This window comes from Silurus aristotelis (assembly GCF_946808225.1).
Source record: "Silurus aristotelis genome assembly, chromosome: 8".
Lineage (NCBI taxonomy): Eukaryota > Metazoa > Chordata > Actinopteri > Siluriformes > Siluridae > Silurus > Silurus aristotelis.
The window spans coordinates 2,047,962-2,064,498 of NC_139581.1; the positions used below are offsets into that span (position 1 = coordinate 2,047,962).

The following is a 16,537-nucleotide window of genomic DNA, read 5'->3' on the forward strand; positions in this document are numbered from 1 at the left end:
TGAAGCCTTTAAAGCAATCTGTATATATTAATTACAATCCAAATCCATATTCATGGATTCATCACAGGTTCAGTCTACTTTTGAGAGCCTTTTAAAGATCTAAATAAAAAGTTGTGAAAGGAGTTAAAAAACCCAATAAAGATTTAATTGAAAAATGTAATGAAAAGCACAAATATTCCATTAAAACTCTTCCAAAATGATACTTATTTCTACACCACACTGTGGTGATCATATTTAATGTGATATCACAAACCTGGAGTCTTTATGAACTCATCAATCCAATAGGTGATTGTTGTTGTTGTTGTTCTTGTTGTTGTTTTTCTTCCTTTAACCAGGGGTCTAAACGTGGCGTTACTGCAGTTAATATTAAATCACAAATAATTAATTTGTGAAAAAATAAATAAATATGGTTAAAAACATCAAAGATTAAATATTTCGTTTTAAAAAATATTAAAGTTATTACATTAAAGTTCTATTAAACTTTAAGCAGATGTTCATGTAAATGTAGAATAGATCTAATAGTCCTCGTGATGGAAAAGGAAAATGTATGAAACTTCAAATCTATTAAAATAAACAGTAAATAAACTGACAACTGAAAACAACAACAAACTGATTTTAATGGCAAAATATGTTATGATGCATAAATCTTTATAAAATATACAGACAATGATGCATGTACAACAACAACAACGTTCTAATTGTCTAAACATAATAGAAATTGCGTAATATGATGTTTTCTTTTGATATCGGCGGCTACGTGCTTTGAGGAATTAATGCAGAAAATATAAGAAATACAACAAATACAATTAAAGATGTTTCCGTTCTTGACCACAAGATGGCGCAGCCACGTTTGTGTCTCTACCAGAAGAACTTGTGTGAGAAGGAGAACAGGAGAGAAGAGGTGATCAGACTCCCTCACCCCCACACACTCACACATGGAGGTGGGTGATTAATGGTTTGGAGTTGTTTTGGAGCAGTGAAGGTTCCGACCCAACATGACTCCCGTTCCACACTTCAACACCATACAGTTCCGTCTGGACTGCGGCTCATCAGAAGCGACTTCACCGTACAACAAGACGATGATCAGAAGCGCACGTCTGAGTTCTGTACGTCTTATTTAGAGAGCAGAAAGACGTCTGGAGTGATATCTATCATGGAACCACCTGCCCAGTCACCGCACCTCAATCCTTCTGAACTGCTCTGAGATGAACTGCATCACAAGAAAGAAAGAAAGAAAGAAAGAAAGAAAGAAAGAAAGAAAGAAAGAAAGAAAGAAAGAAAGAAAGAAAGAAAGAAAAAAAGAAAGAAAGAAGTGTTATGAATTTTGGTGCTTGGCCTCAGGTCATGCTCCAGAAGATAACTACCAAATTTGGAATTTGTGCAAAGTTCTAGAAAGCGAAGGCCCCAGGAGCCAAATCTGGTGAGTAGGGTGGGTGTAGACGTGAGATGGTGTGGTTTCTGGTGAGAAACTCACGTGTGAGGAGGAGCTTAGTGACAGGGTGCGCACATGGTCAGAATAACACCAGTTGCACAGCACCTGATGTACACAGGACGATGTCTTATGAAGGTCGGTGCTCCCTTCGACTGTGCATGTAGCCTTGTGCTGTCATCTGTTGGCATCTTACAAAACTAGTCTCAAAACCTTTTGATTCCACCTCTTTAAAATATAGTGAACTTAAAGTAACAATTTCCCCAAATGGAAACGTGAAAGCACAGACACGTGAAAAAGTGGTCTTCCTCTTTTCCTCCTTCCTGGTGGCTCCATCCTCAGCATATTCTCCTACTGATATACCCCATGTTCCTCCTCTGCACATGTCTAAACCATCTCAATCTCACCTCCCTCACCTTGTCTCCAAAACGTCCTACATGTGCTGTCCCTCTAATAAACTCATTTTTAAACCTGTCCATCGTCGTCACTCCCAACGAACATCTCAACATCTTCAGCTCTGCTACCTCCAGCTCCACCTCCTGTCTTTTACTCAATGCCACTGTCTCTAATCCATACAACATCTCAGGTCTCACCACAGTCCTATAAACTTTCCCTTTCACTCTCACAGATACTCTTCTATCACTAATCACTCCTGCTATCACTCTTCTCCACCCACTCCACCCTGCCTGCACTCTTCTCTTCACTTCTCTAACACACTCTCCATTAGCTTTACATGAGATTCATTAAAGTGGATCTATGTTATGTTCTTTTTTGCAATTTTTGAAGAAGTCTATTTGGTCAGAAGTTACAGTGCTTCTATTCTTTTGTTGTTTAAAATAATTGTACAATCTACAAAATCTACATGTCAGAACCTTTAAAAACCTCAAACACTTTCATTCTTCTTGATCTCATTGTTATAAACCTTTGATGTTTTATGGTGACAAAGATTTGCTTTTCTATTCTTATGTAATGTCTGTATTCCGCCTCTCTCTTATTCTTCTCTTTTATATCTGTTTTGTGATTGTTTATTGTTGATTTCTTGGGAGGGAAAGAAAGAAAGGTTCTGTCCACCATGTTGTCAATCAGGAACTCCAACTAACCCTCCTCTTACTCGACTGCGCATGAGCATCGGAGCAACATTCGCGCATGCGCAATTCCTGTTTTTTTTTTTTTTTGGTCCTCCCTTCAGTCGCAAAGCAACACACAACAAGCCTGCGCGAGGACTCGCCCTGAAACGGGTTATAACGCGTTATAACGGCTCCTAACGGCTTATGAAGCCTGGCAGCGACCCGGCGCGCCTTCATTCATGGAGCTAAAGGAAACCTGAGCGCTTTTTCTGTCGGCGGTCCGGACTGAAAGAGACACGGGAGGCCGAAAACACGGCGCAGTGGCGGCGCTGCCCCTGGAGCTCAGTCTCTCTCTGCCCCATTTCCAGGCTCCAGGGCTGAAGACGGGGGACCGGAACCGGCGCGACATCTTTATTCATATTTATAGGGAATAAATCAGAAAGGGGACTGAAAGCCTTCAGCATGGCGCACATCCGGGCCATCAACCAGGTACATCTTCATCCGAAACACAACGGGCTCTGTCCCAAATCACTTTCTCTAACACTCCTCTAGTGCACTATTAGTGTCCTGTGTCCTGAATGTCTTCTTTTTATTGGGCATTAGTGCACTAGACAGGGTGTATTAGTGTCCTGTGTCCTGAATGTCTTCTTGTTATTGGACATTAGTGCACTAGACAGGGTGTATTAGTGTCCTGTGTCCTGAATGTCTTCTTTTTATTGGACATTAGTGCACTAGACAGGGTGTATTAGTGTCCTGTGTCCTGAATGTCTTCTTGTTATTGGACATTAGTGCACTAGACAGGGTGTATTAGTGTCCTGTGTCCTGAATGTCTTCTTTTTATTGGACATTAGTGCACTAGACAGGGTGTATTAGTGTCCTGTGTCCTGAATGTCTTCTTGTTATTGGACATTAGTGCACTAGACAGGGTGTATTAGTGTCCTATGCCCTGAATGTCTTTTTTTTATTGGACATTAGTGCACTAGACAGGGTGTATTAGTGTCCTGTGTCCTGAATGTCTTCTTGTTATTGGACATTAGTGCACTAGACAGGGTGTATTAGTGTCCTGTGTCCTGAATGTCTTCTTGTTATTGGACATTAGTGCACTAGACAGGGTGTATTAGTGTCCTGTGTCCTAAATGTCTTCTTTTTATTGGCATTAGTGCACTAGACAGGGTGTATTAGTGTCCTGTGTCCTGAATGTCTTTTTTTTATTATTGGACATTAGTGCACTAGACAGGGTGTATTAGTGTCCTGTGTCTTGAATGTCTTCTTTTTATTGGACATTAGTGCACTAGACAGGGTGTATTAGTGTCCTGTGTCCTGAATGTCTTCTTGTTATTGGACATTAGTGCACTAGACAGGGTGTATTAGTGTCCTGTGTCCTGAATGTCTTCTTGTTATTGGACATTAGTGCACTAGACAGGGTGTATTAGTGTCCTGTGTCCTGAACGTCTTCTTGTTATTGGACATTAGTGCACTAGACAGGGTGTATCAGTGTCCTGTGTCCTGAATGTCTTCTTTTATTGGACATTAGTGCACTAGACAGGGTGTATTAGTGTCCTGTGTCCTGAACGACTTCTTGTTATTGGACATTAGTGCACTAGACAGGGTGTATCAGTGTCCTGAATGTCTTCTTTTATTGGACATTAGTGCACTAGACAGGGTGTATTAGTGTCCTGTGTCCTGAACGTCTTCTTGTTATTGGACATTAGTGCACTAGACAGGGTGTATCAGTGTCCTGTGTCCTGAACGACTTTTTGTTATTGGACATTAGTGCACTAGACAGGGTGTATCAGTGTCCTGTGTCCTGAATGTCTTCTTTTATTGGACATTAGTGCACTAGACAGGGTGTAATAGTGTCCTGTGTCCTGAACGTCTTCTTTTTTATTGGACATTAGTGTCCTGTGTCCTGAACGTCTTCTTGTTATTAGACATTAGTGCACTAGACAGGGTGTATCAGTGTCCTGTGTCCTGAATGTCTTCTTTTATTGGACATTAGTGCACTAGACAGGGTGTATTTAGTGTCCTGTGTCCTGAATGTCTTCTTTTTATTGGACAATAGTGCACTAGACAGGGTGTATTAGTGTCCTGTGTCCTGAATGTCTTCTTTTTATTGGACATTAGTGCACTAGACAGGGTGTATTAGTGTCCTGTGTCCTGAATGTCTTCTTTTATTGGACATTAGTGCACTAGACAGGGTGTATTAGTGTCCTGTGTCCTGAATGTCTTCTTTTATTGGACATTAGTCCACTAGACAGGGTGTATTAGTGTCCTGTGTCCTGAATGTCTTCTTTTATTGGACATTAGTGCACTAGACAGGGTGTATTAGTGTCCTGTGTCCTGAATGTCTTCTTTTTATTGGACATTAGTGCACTAGACAGGGTGTATTAGTGTCCTGTGTCCTGAATGTCTTCTTTTATTGGACATTAGTGCACTAGACAGGGTGTATTAGTGTCCTGTGTCCTGAATGTCTTCTTTTATTGGACATTAGTGCACTAGACAGGGTGTATTAGTGTCCTGTGTCCTGAATGTCTTCTTTTATTGGACATTAGTCCACTAGACAGGGTGTATTAGTGTCCTGTGTCCTGAATGTCTTCTTTTATTGGACATTAGTCCACTAGACAGGGTGTATTAGTGTCCTGTGTCCTGAATGTCTTCTTTTATTGGACATTAGTGCACTAGACAGGGTGTATTAGTGTCCTGTGTCCTGAATGTCTTCTTTTATTGGACATTAGTGCACTAGACAGGGTGTATTAGTGTCCTGTGTCCTGAATGTCTTCTTGTTATTGGACATTAGTGCACTAGACAGGGTGTATTAGTGTCCTGTGTCCTGAACGTCTTCTTTGAGGGTGCTGATGTGACAAACACTACTAGTGTTGTTATAAAATATAATGATTAATTCTAAAATGAAGTGAAATGTTAATACAGTGATGTGTGGCGTCTGTTTATCGTGGTCAAGGCCGTGTTTCAGACTGTGTGTAATATCTTTAATTATCTTTATATTGGACATTAGTGCACTCAGTAGGGTGTTTAGTGTGTGTGTGTGTGTGTGTGTGTGTGTGTGTGTGTGTGTGTGTGTGTGTGTATAAAGTGCAGACGGATTCTATTTGGACGTGTAGTGCACTAGAAAGTGTGCAAAAACTTTATTTTATTACTCTGTAAAGTCGTCTAAAGTAAACTGCTGAAATCTAGGATGGTTTCCTACTGGACATGTAGTGAACTAGATACAGTGTAGGAGACGTGAGAGGGTGTAGGAGACGTGAGAGGGTGTAGGAGACGTGAGAGGATGTAGGAGACGTGAGAGGATGTAGGAGACGTGAGAGGATGTAGGAGACGTGAGAGGGTGTAGGAGACGTGAGAGGATGTAGGAGAGTAAAGGAGGGCATAAGAAGGTGTAGGAGACATGAGGATGTGTAGGAGACATGAGAAGGTGTAGGAGAGTAAAGGAGGACATGAGAAGGTGTAGGAGACATGAGAAGGTATAGGAGAGTAAAGGAGGACATGAGGGGGTGTAGGAGACATGAGAAGGTGTAGGAGAGTAAAGGAGGACATGAGAAGGTGTAGGAGACATGAGAAGGTGTAGGAGAGTAAAGGAGGGCATAAGAAGGTGTAGGAGACATGAGGATGTGTAGGAGACATGAGAAGGTGTAGGAGAGTAAAAGAGGACATGAGAAGGTGTAGGAGACATGAGAAGGTATAGGAGAGTAAAGGAGGACATGAGGGGGTGTAGGAGACATGAGAAGGTGTAGGAGAGTAAAGGAGGGCATGAGAAGGTGTAGGAGACATGAGAAGGTGTAGGAGAGTAAAGGAGGACATGAGAAGGTGTAGGAGAGTAAAGGAGGGCATGAGAGGGTGTAGGAGAGTAAAGGAGGGCATGAGAGGGTTTGTAGGGTATAAGAGGAAGTGTAGGAGGGTGTAGAAATCTTCCTCTGCCTCTTATTTGTGTGTGTGTGTGTGTGTGTGTGTGTGAGAAGAATGCTCGTTTGGACCCAGAGGAGTACTTCACTAAGCAGGAGCGGATTGGAAAGGGTTCGTTCGGTGAAGTCTACAAAGGCATCAATAACCGCACTAAAGAGGTCGTGGCCATCAAGATCATCGACCTGGAGGAGGCCGAGGACGAGATCGAGGACATCCAACAGGAGATCACCGTCCTCAGCCAGTGTGACAGCCCCTTCGTCACCAAGTACTACGGCTCTTATCTCAAGGTACACACACACACACACACACACACACACACACACACACACACACACACACAAAAAGCAGTTATTTTTGTAATATTAAACATATTATACTTAAAATTCATAAATTTTTCCATTTCTATCTGCTCGGGTTATTATTTTGTTTCTAATTGTATTAAATCCTGATTCTTTAATTAAAGCTGTATTTCTGAACACTGAATGATTTAGGAATCATCTCCCCGCTTTTCTTCGATTCTGTACAGTAGTGATGTCAATTACTGAGTCTGGTTTTTTGTCTCATCAATAAAAGTCCCAAAATAATAAATAACACATATTTCTAAACTGGACCAAGTCTTTCTCCACCTTCTAATCATTTTTAAATTAACAAATTTCTATTAATAATATTTGAATCTGTTATTAGTAAATTCTGGGGCAACCTGATTTTCTGCATCTACAAAACAAATGACACAAAAAAATCTCCAAAAAAACGTGTATTTGGGTCACTGTATGGCGTAATCAAATAATTCACTCTAAAAGTGAAACAGATCTAAAGTGTGTGTGTGTGTGTGTGTGTGTGTGTGTGTGTGTGTGTGTGTGTGTGTGTGTTTATAGGGAACTAAACTGTGGATCATTATGGAATATTTGGGAGGAGGATCTGCTTTAGATCTTGTAAGTATATAGGAGACATTATTTTTCTTTAGATAAAAACTGGAAAAATACAAGACCAAACTGTGTGTGTGTGTGTGTGTGTGTGTGTGTGTGTGTGTGTGTGTTGCAGCTCCGACCTGGGCCTTTGGAGGAGACGTACATCGCCACTATACTTAGGGAAATTCTGAAGGGTCTGGAGTATCTACACTCCGAAAGAAAAATCCATCGCGATATCAAAGGTGTGTAATAGGACAAGGCCTAGGAGACGTGAGAGGGTGTAGGAGGACGTGAGAAGGGTGTTTGTGTCAAGTTTATTTCTATTGCGCTTTTCTACGGTGGCCGAAAAGTGCAAAACACATTAACAAATCCGAAAACAAATTAACAAATCCAAAAACAAAACAACAAATCCAAAAACAAAACAACAAATCCAAAAACAAAACAACAAATCCAAAAACAAAACAACAAATCCAAAAACAAAACAACAAATCCAAAAACAAAACAACAAATCCAAAAACAAAACAACAAATCCAAAAACAAAACAACAAATCCAAAAACAAAACAACAAATCCAAAAACAAAACAACAAATCCAAAAACAAAATAACAAATCTGAAAACAAATTAACCAATTCCTCGTCCAATGATCTGTAAGTTTCCATTCACAAACTATACCTACCTTTTCCGGTTTGTCTGACTTTTCGTTGTGTTTTTTGGATTTGTTAATGTGTTTATGGATTTGTTGATTTGTTTTTGGATTTGTTAATTTGTTTTTGGTTTGTTAATGTGTTTTGCACTTCTCGGCCACCGTACTTTTCACAACAGACATTGTCTCAAAGCAGCTTTACAGAAATCAACAGTGAAGGTGAACAGTGTGTGTTTCTCCCTGATGAGCAGCCGTGGCGACTGTGGCAAGGAAAAACTCCCTTAGATGTTATGAGGAAGAAACCTTGAGAGGAACCAGACTCAAAAGCAGAACCTCATCCTCATTTGGGTGACATCAAGAGTTTGATCATAAATCTTTCAAAAATACAGAACACTGGAGAGTGAGAACTAACATGATTACTGGAGTATAAGATTATAAGTAAATGATCTTTCTACAGTCTTTGTGGTTATAAAACTAGGAGCTACTGAGCTCAACGTTTGTAATCATCCCAGATTCAGCATCAGCTTCTCCATGCCAGAGCCTTTAACACTCCAGGAGGTCCAGTGTCAAAACTCCACACATGTAGTGGGATCCAATTGGCACTGGTACGTCTCTAGATGGTTCAGGATGTTTGCGAATTCAGCATCTACTTCTTCAAAAGGTGGGATGTGACTGGAGCTGGCCAAACCTCAGGATGCCTCGGGATGGGGAGAGAAAGAGAAGCAGTGGAGAGCAATTAGCGTAGCTGCTGTTCATGATATTAACAGCACAAGTTGATAATGTGCATGTAATCATATATTCTGGAGCACAAGGTTATGATGTGATGTGTGTGATGTGTGTTATGTGTAGGCTTTGCTAAAAATATATGTTTTTAATCTGCACTTAAACTGGGAGAGTGTATCTGAACCCCGAACACTGTCAGGAAGACTATTCCAGAGTTTAGGAGCTAAATGTGAAAATGCTCTACCGCCTTTAGTGGACTTTGCTATTCTAGGAACTACTAGAAGCCCAGAGTTTTGAGATCTCAGGGAGCGTGGCGGATTGTAGCGTGTTAAAAGACTGGAGATACATGGAGATGAACCATTTAGTGCTTTATAAGTGAGTAGCAGTAGTTTGTAGTCTATTCGAAACTTAATAGGAAGCCAATGTAGGGACGATAAGATTGGGGTTATATGATCATATTTTCTTGACCTTGTGAGAACTATGGGTGCTGCATTCTAAACTAACTGAAGCTTGTTTATTAATGATGCAGGACATCCACCTAGTAATGCATTACAGTAGTCTATTCTAGAGGTCATAAACGCATGGACGAGCTTCTCTGCATCAGATATAGATAACATATTTCTTAGCTTAGAAATATTTCTAAGGTGAAAGAAGGCTGTTTTTGTAACTTGGTTGATGTGATTTTTAAAAGATAAGTTGCTGTCTAAAATAACTCCCAGGTCTTTTACCGTTGAACTAGTAGTTACAGAACAACCGTCTAAATGCAGCTTGAAATTATGGAGCTTCTGTGTACTGGTTTGGGCAAAATCTCCGTCTTATCAGAATTTAAAAGTAAAAAGTTATGGTTCATCCAATCTCTTATTTCTTTAACACACTCAGTTATGCGAGCTAATTGAGCTGTATCGCCTGGTTTAGATGAGATATATAGCTGGGTATCATCAGCATAACAATGGAAGCTAATTCCATGCCTTTTAATAATATGCATGTATATTGTGAAGAGCAGGAGTCCTAGAACTGACCCTTGTGGCACGCCATAATTTACTAGCATTATCCTGGATAGCTTTCCATTTAAATCTACGAAATGGTAACGATTGGACAGGTAGGATTTAAACCAGCCTAATGCCTGTCCCTGAATGCCAACGTAATTCTGTAAGCGATCGAGGAGGAGATCATGATCTATAGTGTCAAATGCAGCACTAAGATCTAGTAAAACTAACAGTGAGATGAAGCCTTGGTCTGAAGCTAAAAACAGGTCATTAGTGATTTTAACTAGAGCAGTTTCTGTGCTATGATGGAGCCTGAAACCTGACAAACTCTTCAAAGATATTGTTCTCTTGTAAGTAGGAACAGAACTGAGCAGTGACAATCTTTTCTAAAATCTTAGACATAGATGGGAGATTTGAAATGGGTCTGTAATTTGATCGTGTGTTTGGATCCAAATGAGTTTTTTAATGAGGGGCTTAATAACTGCTAACTTGAGGGGTTTAGGGATGTGACCTAAAGATAAGGAGTGAGGAGATAATAATATTGAGAAGAGGCTCACCAGCTGTTTGGAACACTTCCTTCAGTAGTTTAGGATCTAACTGACATGATGTTGATTTGGTTTTAGTAATAAGATCATGCAGCTCTTCCTGTCCTGTACATGTAAAGCAGTGGAGTTGTGGAGTTGAAGGTGAGATTGAGTCAGGAGATGATCTCAGAGGTTGGACCTCCACAATGGTTTTTCTAATACTTTCGATTTTTTCCAGCGAAGAAATTGTATGTGTGAACAATCAGTGATCAGCACTATTTCTAGCACCGCCCACATGCCTCTGTTTGGTTCTCTTGTGAATGAACCAAAGTGTGTGTGTGTGTGTGTGTGTGTGTGTGTGTGTGTGTGTGTGTGTGTGTGTGTGTGTCTCAGCTGCCAACGTGCTGCTGTCTGAGCAGGGGGACGTGAAGCTGGCGGACTTCGGCGTGGCTGGTCAGCTCACAGACACACAGATTAAGAGGAACACGTTTGTAGGAACTCCGTTCTGGATGGCGCCGGAGGTCATCAAACAATCTGCCTATGACTTCAAGGTTGGTCAAAGGTCCATTCAGGTCACCGCCCAGGCCACGCCCTCACACATTCTGTGATGAAGTATGGAATTGTGTTTGTTATAAATGTGATGAAGGAAGGAAGTAGAGACTTGAGTGAATGTTGGAGTTCTGGATGAGGTTCTCCAGTTAGTTTACAGTCTTTACAACATTTTATAATGGAATTTACCCATTAACTAATATTCTAAGTGCCTGTGTTACTTTTTACATTTGTTCCTTCCACCAACCCGCCATCCATCCATCCATCCTTCCATCCATCCATTCATCCATCCATCCATCCTTTCTTCGTTCCTTCCTTCCTTCCTTCCTTCCTTCCTTCCTTCCTTATACCCACACATTCTTTCATCTTTTATTCCTTCTACCAACCCGCCATCCATCCATCCATCCATCCATCCATCCATCCATCCATCCATCCATCCTTCCTTCCTTCCTTCCTTCCTTCCTTCCTTCCACCCACCCACCCACCCACCCTACCACACATCATTCTTTCCACCTGCCTTCCTTCTACCCATCCTTTCTTTATTCCTTCCTTCTAACCTCCCTTTCACGACGCTTCTTTCCTTCCTTTCTTTCTTCCCCCTCCTTTTTTTTTGTACATCAGCCTTTCTTCCTCTCACCCACCTTCCATTCTTCGCTTATTCCTTCCTTTATTCCTCTCACCCACTTTCTTTATTCTTTTTTTCCTTCTTTTCTTTCATCCTTCCGCCCTACCTCCCCCTCTCACTCACCCTATCTTTCTTTCACCAACCCACCCTTCATTGACGTCTCTCCAAAATTCAGTCAAGTCTCTAAATCTGGAAGCTGTCTATTCAAATCTCACTGGCCAATGAGAGTAAAGGGTAGTTTAGCCCCACCCACAGAAGGGTTTGTACTAGAATGGGGAAAGGAAACTATGGTGTTTATTTGAAGATCGCATTTGATTTTTGCTTCTTAAGTTTCTTGGAACTCAAAAATCATTTTCTAGTAACTTCTTTAGTGATTTCTATAAATATAATGTATGAGTTAAAGAAGGTTAAACTCCTGACTTGGTCTACAGGCTGATATCTGGTCGTTGGGCATCACAGCCATCGAGTTGGCTAAAGGAGAGCCGCCGAACTCGGACCTGCATCCCATGCGTGTGCTGTTCCTCATCCCTAAAAACACACCCCCTACACTGGAGGGCTCCTACAGCAAACCCTTCAAAGAGTTTGTAGAGGCGTGTCTCAATAAAGACCCGCGATTCGTAAGTATTCACTCAGGAGGAGACGTATTTCACCGAGTTCATGGTTCAACAGTCTCCAGTGAAAATGTCTCCTCTCACACAGAGACCCACAGCTAAAGAGCTGCTCAAGCACAAGTTCATCACACGCTACACCAAGAAGACGTCCTACCTGACCGAGCTGATCGACCGATACCGCCGCTGGAAATCTGAGGGCCACGGAGAAGAGTCCAGCTCCGATGACTCCGACATGTACGCAGATTATTCATCTATCCATCCATCCAACCATTAACCCGTCCACTCATCTATTAATCCACCTTTAACCTATTTATCCATCTCTTCATCCATCCATCAAACATTTATCAATCCAGTTGTCTATCTATCTAGGAATGCTCATACCCACCTTCCTATATAGCCATCCATCTGTCTAGCCATCCATTCATCCATCCATTCATCAAGCAGCTCGTCCATCTATCCATCCTTGTTCATACCTACCTATCCATTTATTCATACACTTCTTTTTTGACCCATCCATCCATCCATCCATGATTTCACACATCCTTCCATTACCCCACATTTTGGCCCCCTTTGGCGCACATTTCCTTCATCCACCCACCTGCTTATGTAGCTCTTTACTCATCCATCCATCCATCCATCCATCCATCCATTTATCCATCCATCCATTTATCCATCCATCCATCAATTTATATACATTTCATTCCTTCCATCCATTCATTCATCTATTTATATACTTTTCCATTCATCCATCTATCCGTCCATCCATTCAACCACTTATTTATATACCATTCCATCCAACCATTTTTATACCTCTGTATCCATCCATCTAACCATTAATCCACTTGTTCAATTATTTATCTGTGCTTGTACCTACCTGAAACATCCATCCAGCATCCATCCAGCATCAATCCACCTTCTTTCACCCATCGATACATGAAACCATTCATCTCTTGGCTCTTTGATCCATTCGTCTATTTATGCATGAGAGCAACCAGTAGTCAGTCTGTCCATCCATCCATCCATCCATCCATCCATCCATCCACTGACCTATATATTCATATCCGTTAATACTCAATTATGCATCCATTCATCATCTGTCTTGTCCTTTTTTTATCCCATATTTCTTTTACTTCCTTGTGCAGATCACTACCTCAGCACTAAATGTAGAGTCATGTAGCGTAGCCTTGCATCATATAGTGTAGCGTAAATGCTAATCTTGTTTATCATTCATCATTAAACTCTTTGCCTCTCTTATCCTGCGGACAGGGACGGAGACGGTGACGAGAGGGAGCAGTGTCCCATGTGGACGTTCCCTACAGTGCGCCACAGCTCCTTGAATAAACTGCAGAAAGACTACGCTAACACAGACTCAGAGGTGAGACACAATCCTCACGTCTTAGTTTTAGCAGAAGAGTCTCTGGAAGATTAGCCGAATCAGACGAGATACAAACGTCTCGGTGCGTCTCAATCGGCTTCTCCTGTGGTGATATAATAGAGTGTATAGAGGGTTGAGACTCTGAAGACTCAATTCTTTGTCACATGACCTCTAATTTCTTTACCACTTCCTGTAAAAACCTTGTTTTTAAGACGCACCTTGTGTGTTGCTGAAGTGTGAATGGCTCTGTCCACTAGGGGGCAGTGCAAAAATACTGTACGGCTGAGTTCACTCACATTTCGCCCTCTGGTGGACACGTCTGTATAATCTGGTCTGATTACCGTATTTTCCGGACTATAAGCCGCTACTTTTTTCCCTGTGCTTTGAACTCCGCGGCTTAAACAATGAAGCGGCTAATTTATGGATTTTTCCTGGGTTTTTCCTGGTTTCACAAACTTCAAGACAAAACACTGAGCCCCATAACATTAGACCAATCAAATTGCCGAACGGGTTCAGGTGAACCAATGAAACTCTTTATATTAAATCAGATGCGCTCCCACTGAATCGGGCTGCACCACATCATAAATATGGATGATGTTCCTCTGACGTTTGACCTGCTGCTCACTCGGACTGTCTACAGGAAATGCAAATCATTCGTCACGCTGAAAACAACCGGGCATGAAAACACACTTCACCTGTGTTCTGAGCTGCACGGCATCGAGAGAAAAGCTTCACCGATGATGATTTTTAAACGCAAGACGATGCCAAAAGATAAACTTGAAATTTCTTTTGAAAAAAGAAATAGTTGTGAAAGGAAGGAGGAAGACAGTGAACAATTACCTTCTTGGTCGGCTACTGTTTAGATACAAGCCGTGTAACAGACACTGTCTTTCATTAAAGCCTGTGTAAAGTTCATTAGTTTCAGTGTAGAGGCTTATAGACAGGTGCGGCTTATTCATGTTCAAAATACAAATCTTTGTACAATTCAGTGGATGTGGCTTATATTTGGCCTTTAATAGTCCGGAAATTACAGTAAATAAAATATATACCGGTTGTTGCTGATCCTTTGACGTGACTCTGATTTCCCCACACAGACGGCTGAGACGGTGAAGAGGCAGCCGAGGTCTCAGTGTCTGTCGGCTCTCGTCTCGCCCATTTTCAGAGAGGTAACGCTCGTCTTAACGTTTCGCTCAAACACACCTAAACAAACTGACAAAACGGCAAAGCTACCAGGTCTCGATCGATTCATCAGTGTTGCCTAATTGCTGGAACAATAAGCAAAAATCCATACAGATAGTTTTTCCAGGTTGCAGTACAAGAGCGGCCTCTAGAGGCGAATCACTGATGCCATGTGCTGTTTGTTTATTTATTTGTGTTTACCTTAATATTTATAACAATTTTTTTTTTTTTTTTGTAATAAAGTTCAGTACTATTTTACACAGTTATGGTTATTTTTCTTTCTCCAGTATCCATTTTAAAAACTATCGGTTGATCAATTGGTTATTGGCGAGTACAATCCGACCCAGGGCTCATCATCTATATTTATATTTATCAACTCTAGGCCACACCCTTTTGTTTTCATTAGGCCACTCCCCCTTTGCTACATAAATTGGTTGATACATCTAATAAAAAACTTTATAAAAATGTATATTGTCAAATATAAATGTGTGTGTAGTTAAAGGAGAAGCGGAGGGCGAGTGGAGAAGGAATCGGTGCCATAGAGGAGCTGGAGAACGCCTTTAACCTGGCCGAGGAGTCGTGTCCCGGCATCTCAGACCTGCTGGTGACGCACGTGATGGAAAGAATGTGTCGGTGAGCCACGTGATCATCGGCACCCTTTATATAAATCTTACACGCAATAATACATAATGTACGAGGCGGCAACAAAAAAGTTTTAAGACTGGTTTCATAACACGCCAGTAGATGGCAGCACAAGGCTGCACAGTCACAGGAAGCACTGAACTACAAAAGTCAGAGCACCAAAAAAACATCAGGAGCTGCACGACTGCTTTTCAGACCATGTTAACACGTCTAGTCTCGAAACTTTTTGCGATCACCTCATAGCTGCTACGACGACCAACACTTGACCAATCAGAGCGGATTGCAGGCTTGTACACAGCGTGTAAACTCCACTCTTCTTCTTTTCAGGTTTGCGCTGAACAGCAATGGAAACACCACCCCATCGTCACGGTGAAGACCCCCTCCCCACTCCTGGGCTCGGGCTTGACCCCTGACTGCCTGTTCGTGACCTCGTGGTGCCCCCCAACCCCCCCCTAACATGATACCCCACCACCTCCAGCGTGCAGATGTTTTAATGCGTTGTAATGAAATATTTTTACAGGTTCTTTATAGAGCGGAGATATTTAAAAGAGACAAAGACCACGGCACTGAGCTGTGTGTTCACCCCGTGTCCCTCAACATCAACCTCATAAAACCTCACACACACTTGCATCCCGCCTCCGAACTTTATTCCACAGCTCCTACACTTCTCAAACGGTTTAACACCATACTACTGCTCCATCAAACCACCTACATGTCAGTCTCACACAAGGAGGCATGGCCTCTGATTTTCAGGTTATCTGATTGGTTCTCTGGTTTACCGACCGTCTAGCTCGTTTATCAGCTCGTTAGTCACTTGTTTGTCCCTAACAAACGAATGGTGGTGAGGCGAAATCCAAATGAAAACCAGAACCCATCCGTGTTTATGAACCAGGCAAAAATGTCACAATTGTGTTTTGTATTTAGTTAACTGTCGAGAGAAGAACATCCACAACCATCTTTAAACACTATATGGACAAATGTTTGTGGACACCTGAACATCAGATGAACATCCCAAGTCCCCATTTGCTGTTATAAAAACCTCCACTTTTCCGGGAAGATGTTCTACTAGAATTTACAGAGATTCCTTCATATACAAGGGTCCTAGTAGGTGAGGTGAGGAGACCTGGGGTGCAGTCAGCATGAAGACTGCATGGACTCTATAGAGAGCTTCATGGAGCTGGCTTTGTGCACTTTGTGTATGCAGGTTTGGGTCTCCAAGTTTGTGGACCCATGTAATTCAGGTGTCCCAATACCTTTGTCCATATAGTTTAATGGTACCAACCACAATCATCTCATGGTGATCTCCAGGCTGCCCTTGTCCCTCAGGAGGCAAGTTCTAGGTGAACAGATGTCCATCC

The 16,537-nt window shown here is 41.7% G+C and overlaps 1 protein-coding gene and 1 long non-coding RNA gene across 2 annotated transcripts; both read left to right on the forward strand.

Moving 5' to 3' along the window:
- The first annotated feature begins 2,571 nt into the window (after positions 1–2,571).
- stk25b (serine/threonine kinase 25b) lies at positions 2,572–15,806 on the forward strand. Its single transcript, XM_083548051.1, has 11 exons — positions 2,572–2,985; positions 6,471–6,701; positions 7,290–7,346; positions 7,456–7,564; positions 10,592–10,749; positions 11,804–11,989; positions 12,072–12,217; positions 13,250–13,358; positions 14,453–14,524; positions 15,034–15,170; positions 15,507–15,806. Exons 1-11 carry the CDS (start codon positions 2,959–2,961, stop codon positions 15,550–15,552), a joined length of 1,278 nt encoding a protein of 425 aa, XP_083404177.1. The 5' UTR covers positions 2,572–2,958; the 3' UTR covers positions 15,553–15,806.
- On the forward strand, positions 5,414–6,122 carry LOC310729736. The gene is made up of 3 exons (XR_014534636.1): positions 5,414–5,543; positions 5,588–5,956; positions 6,025–6,122. It is a non-coding gene; the product is annotated as an uncharacterized lncRNA (long non-coding RNA).
- Positions 15,807–16,537: the final 731 nt, after the last annotated feature.

Excerpts from the sequence above, each read along its gene's own strand:
- stk25b (XM_083548051.1), top strand. The coding sequence starts at position 2,959 with ATGGCGCACATCCGGGCCATCAACCAG. Across the intron at positions 7,565-10,591 it reads AATCCATCGCGATATCAAAG|CTGCCAACGTGCTGCTGTCT; the intron begins GTGTGTAATAGG and ends TGTGTGTCTCAG. Across the intron at positions 13,359-14,452 it reads ACGCTAACACAGACTCAGAG|ACGGCTGAGACGGTGAAGAG; the intron begins GTGAGACACAAT and ends TTCCCCACACAG.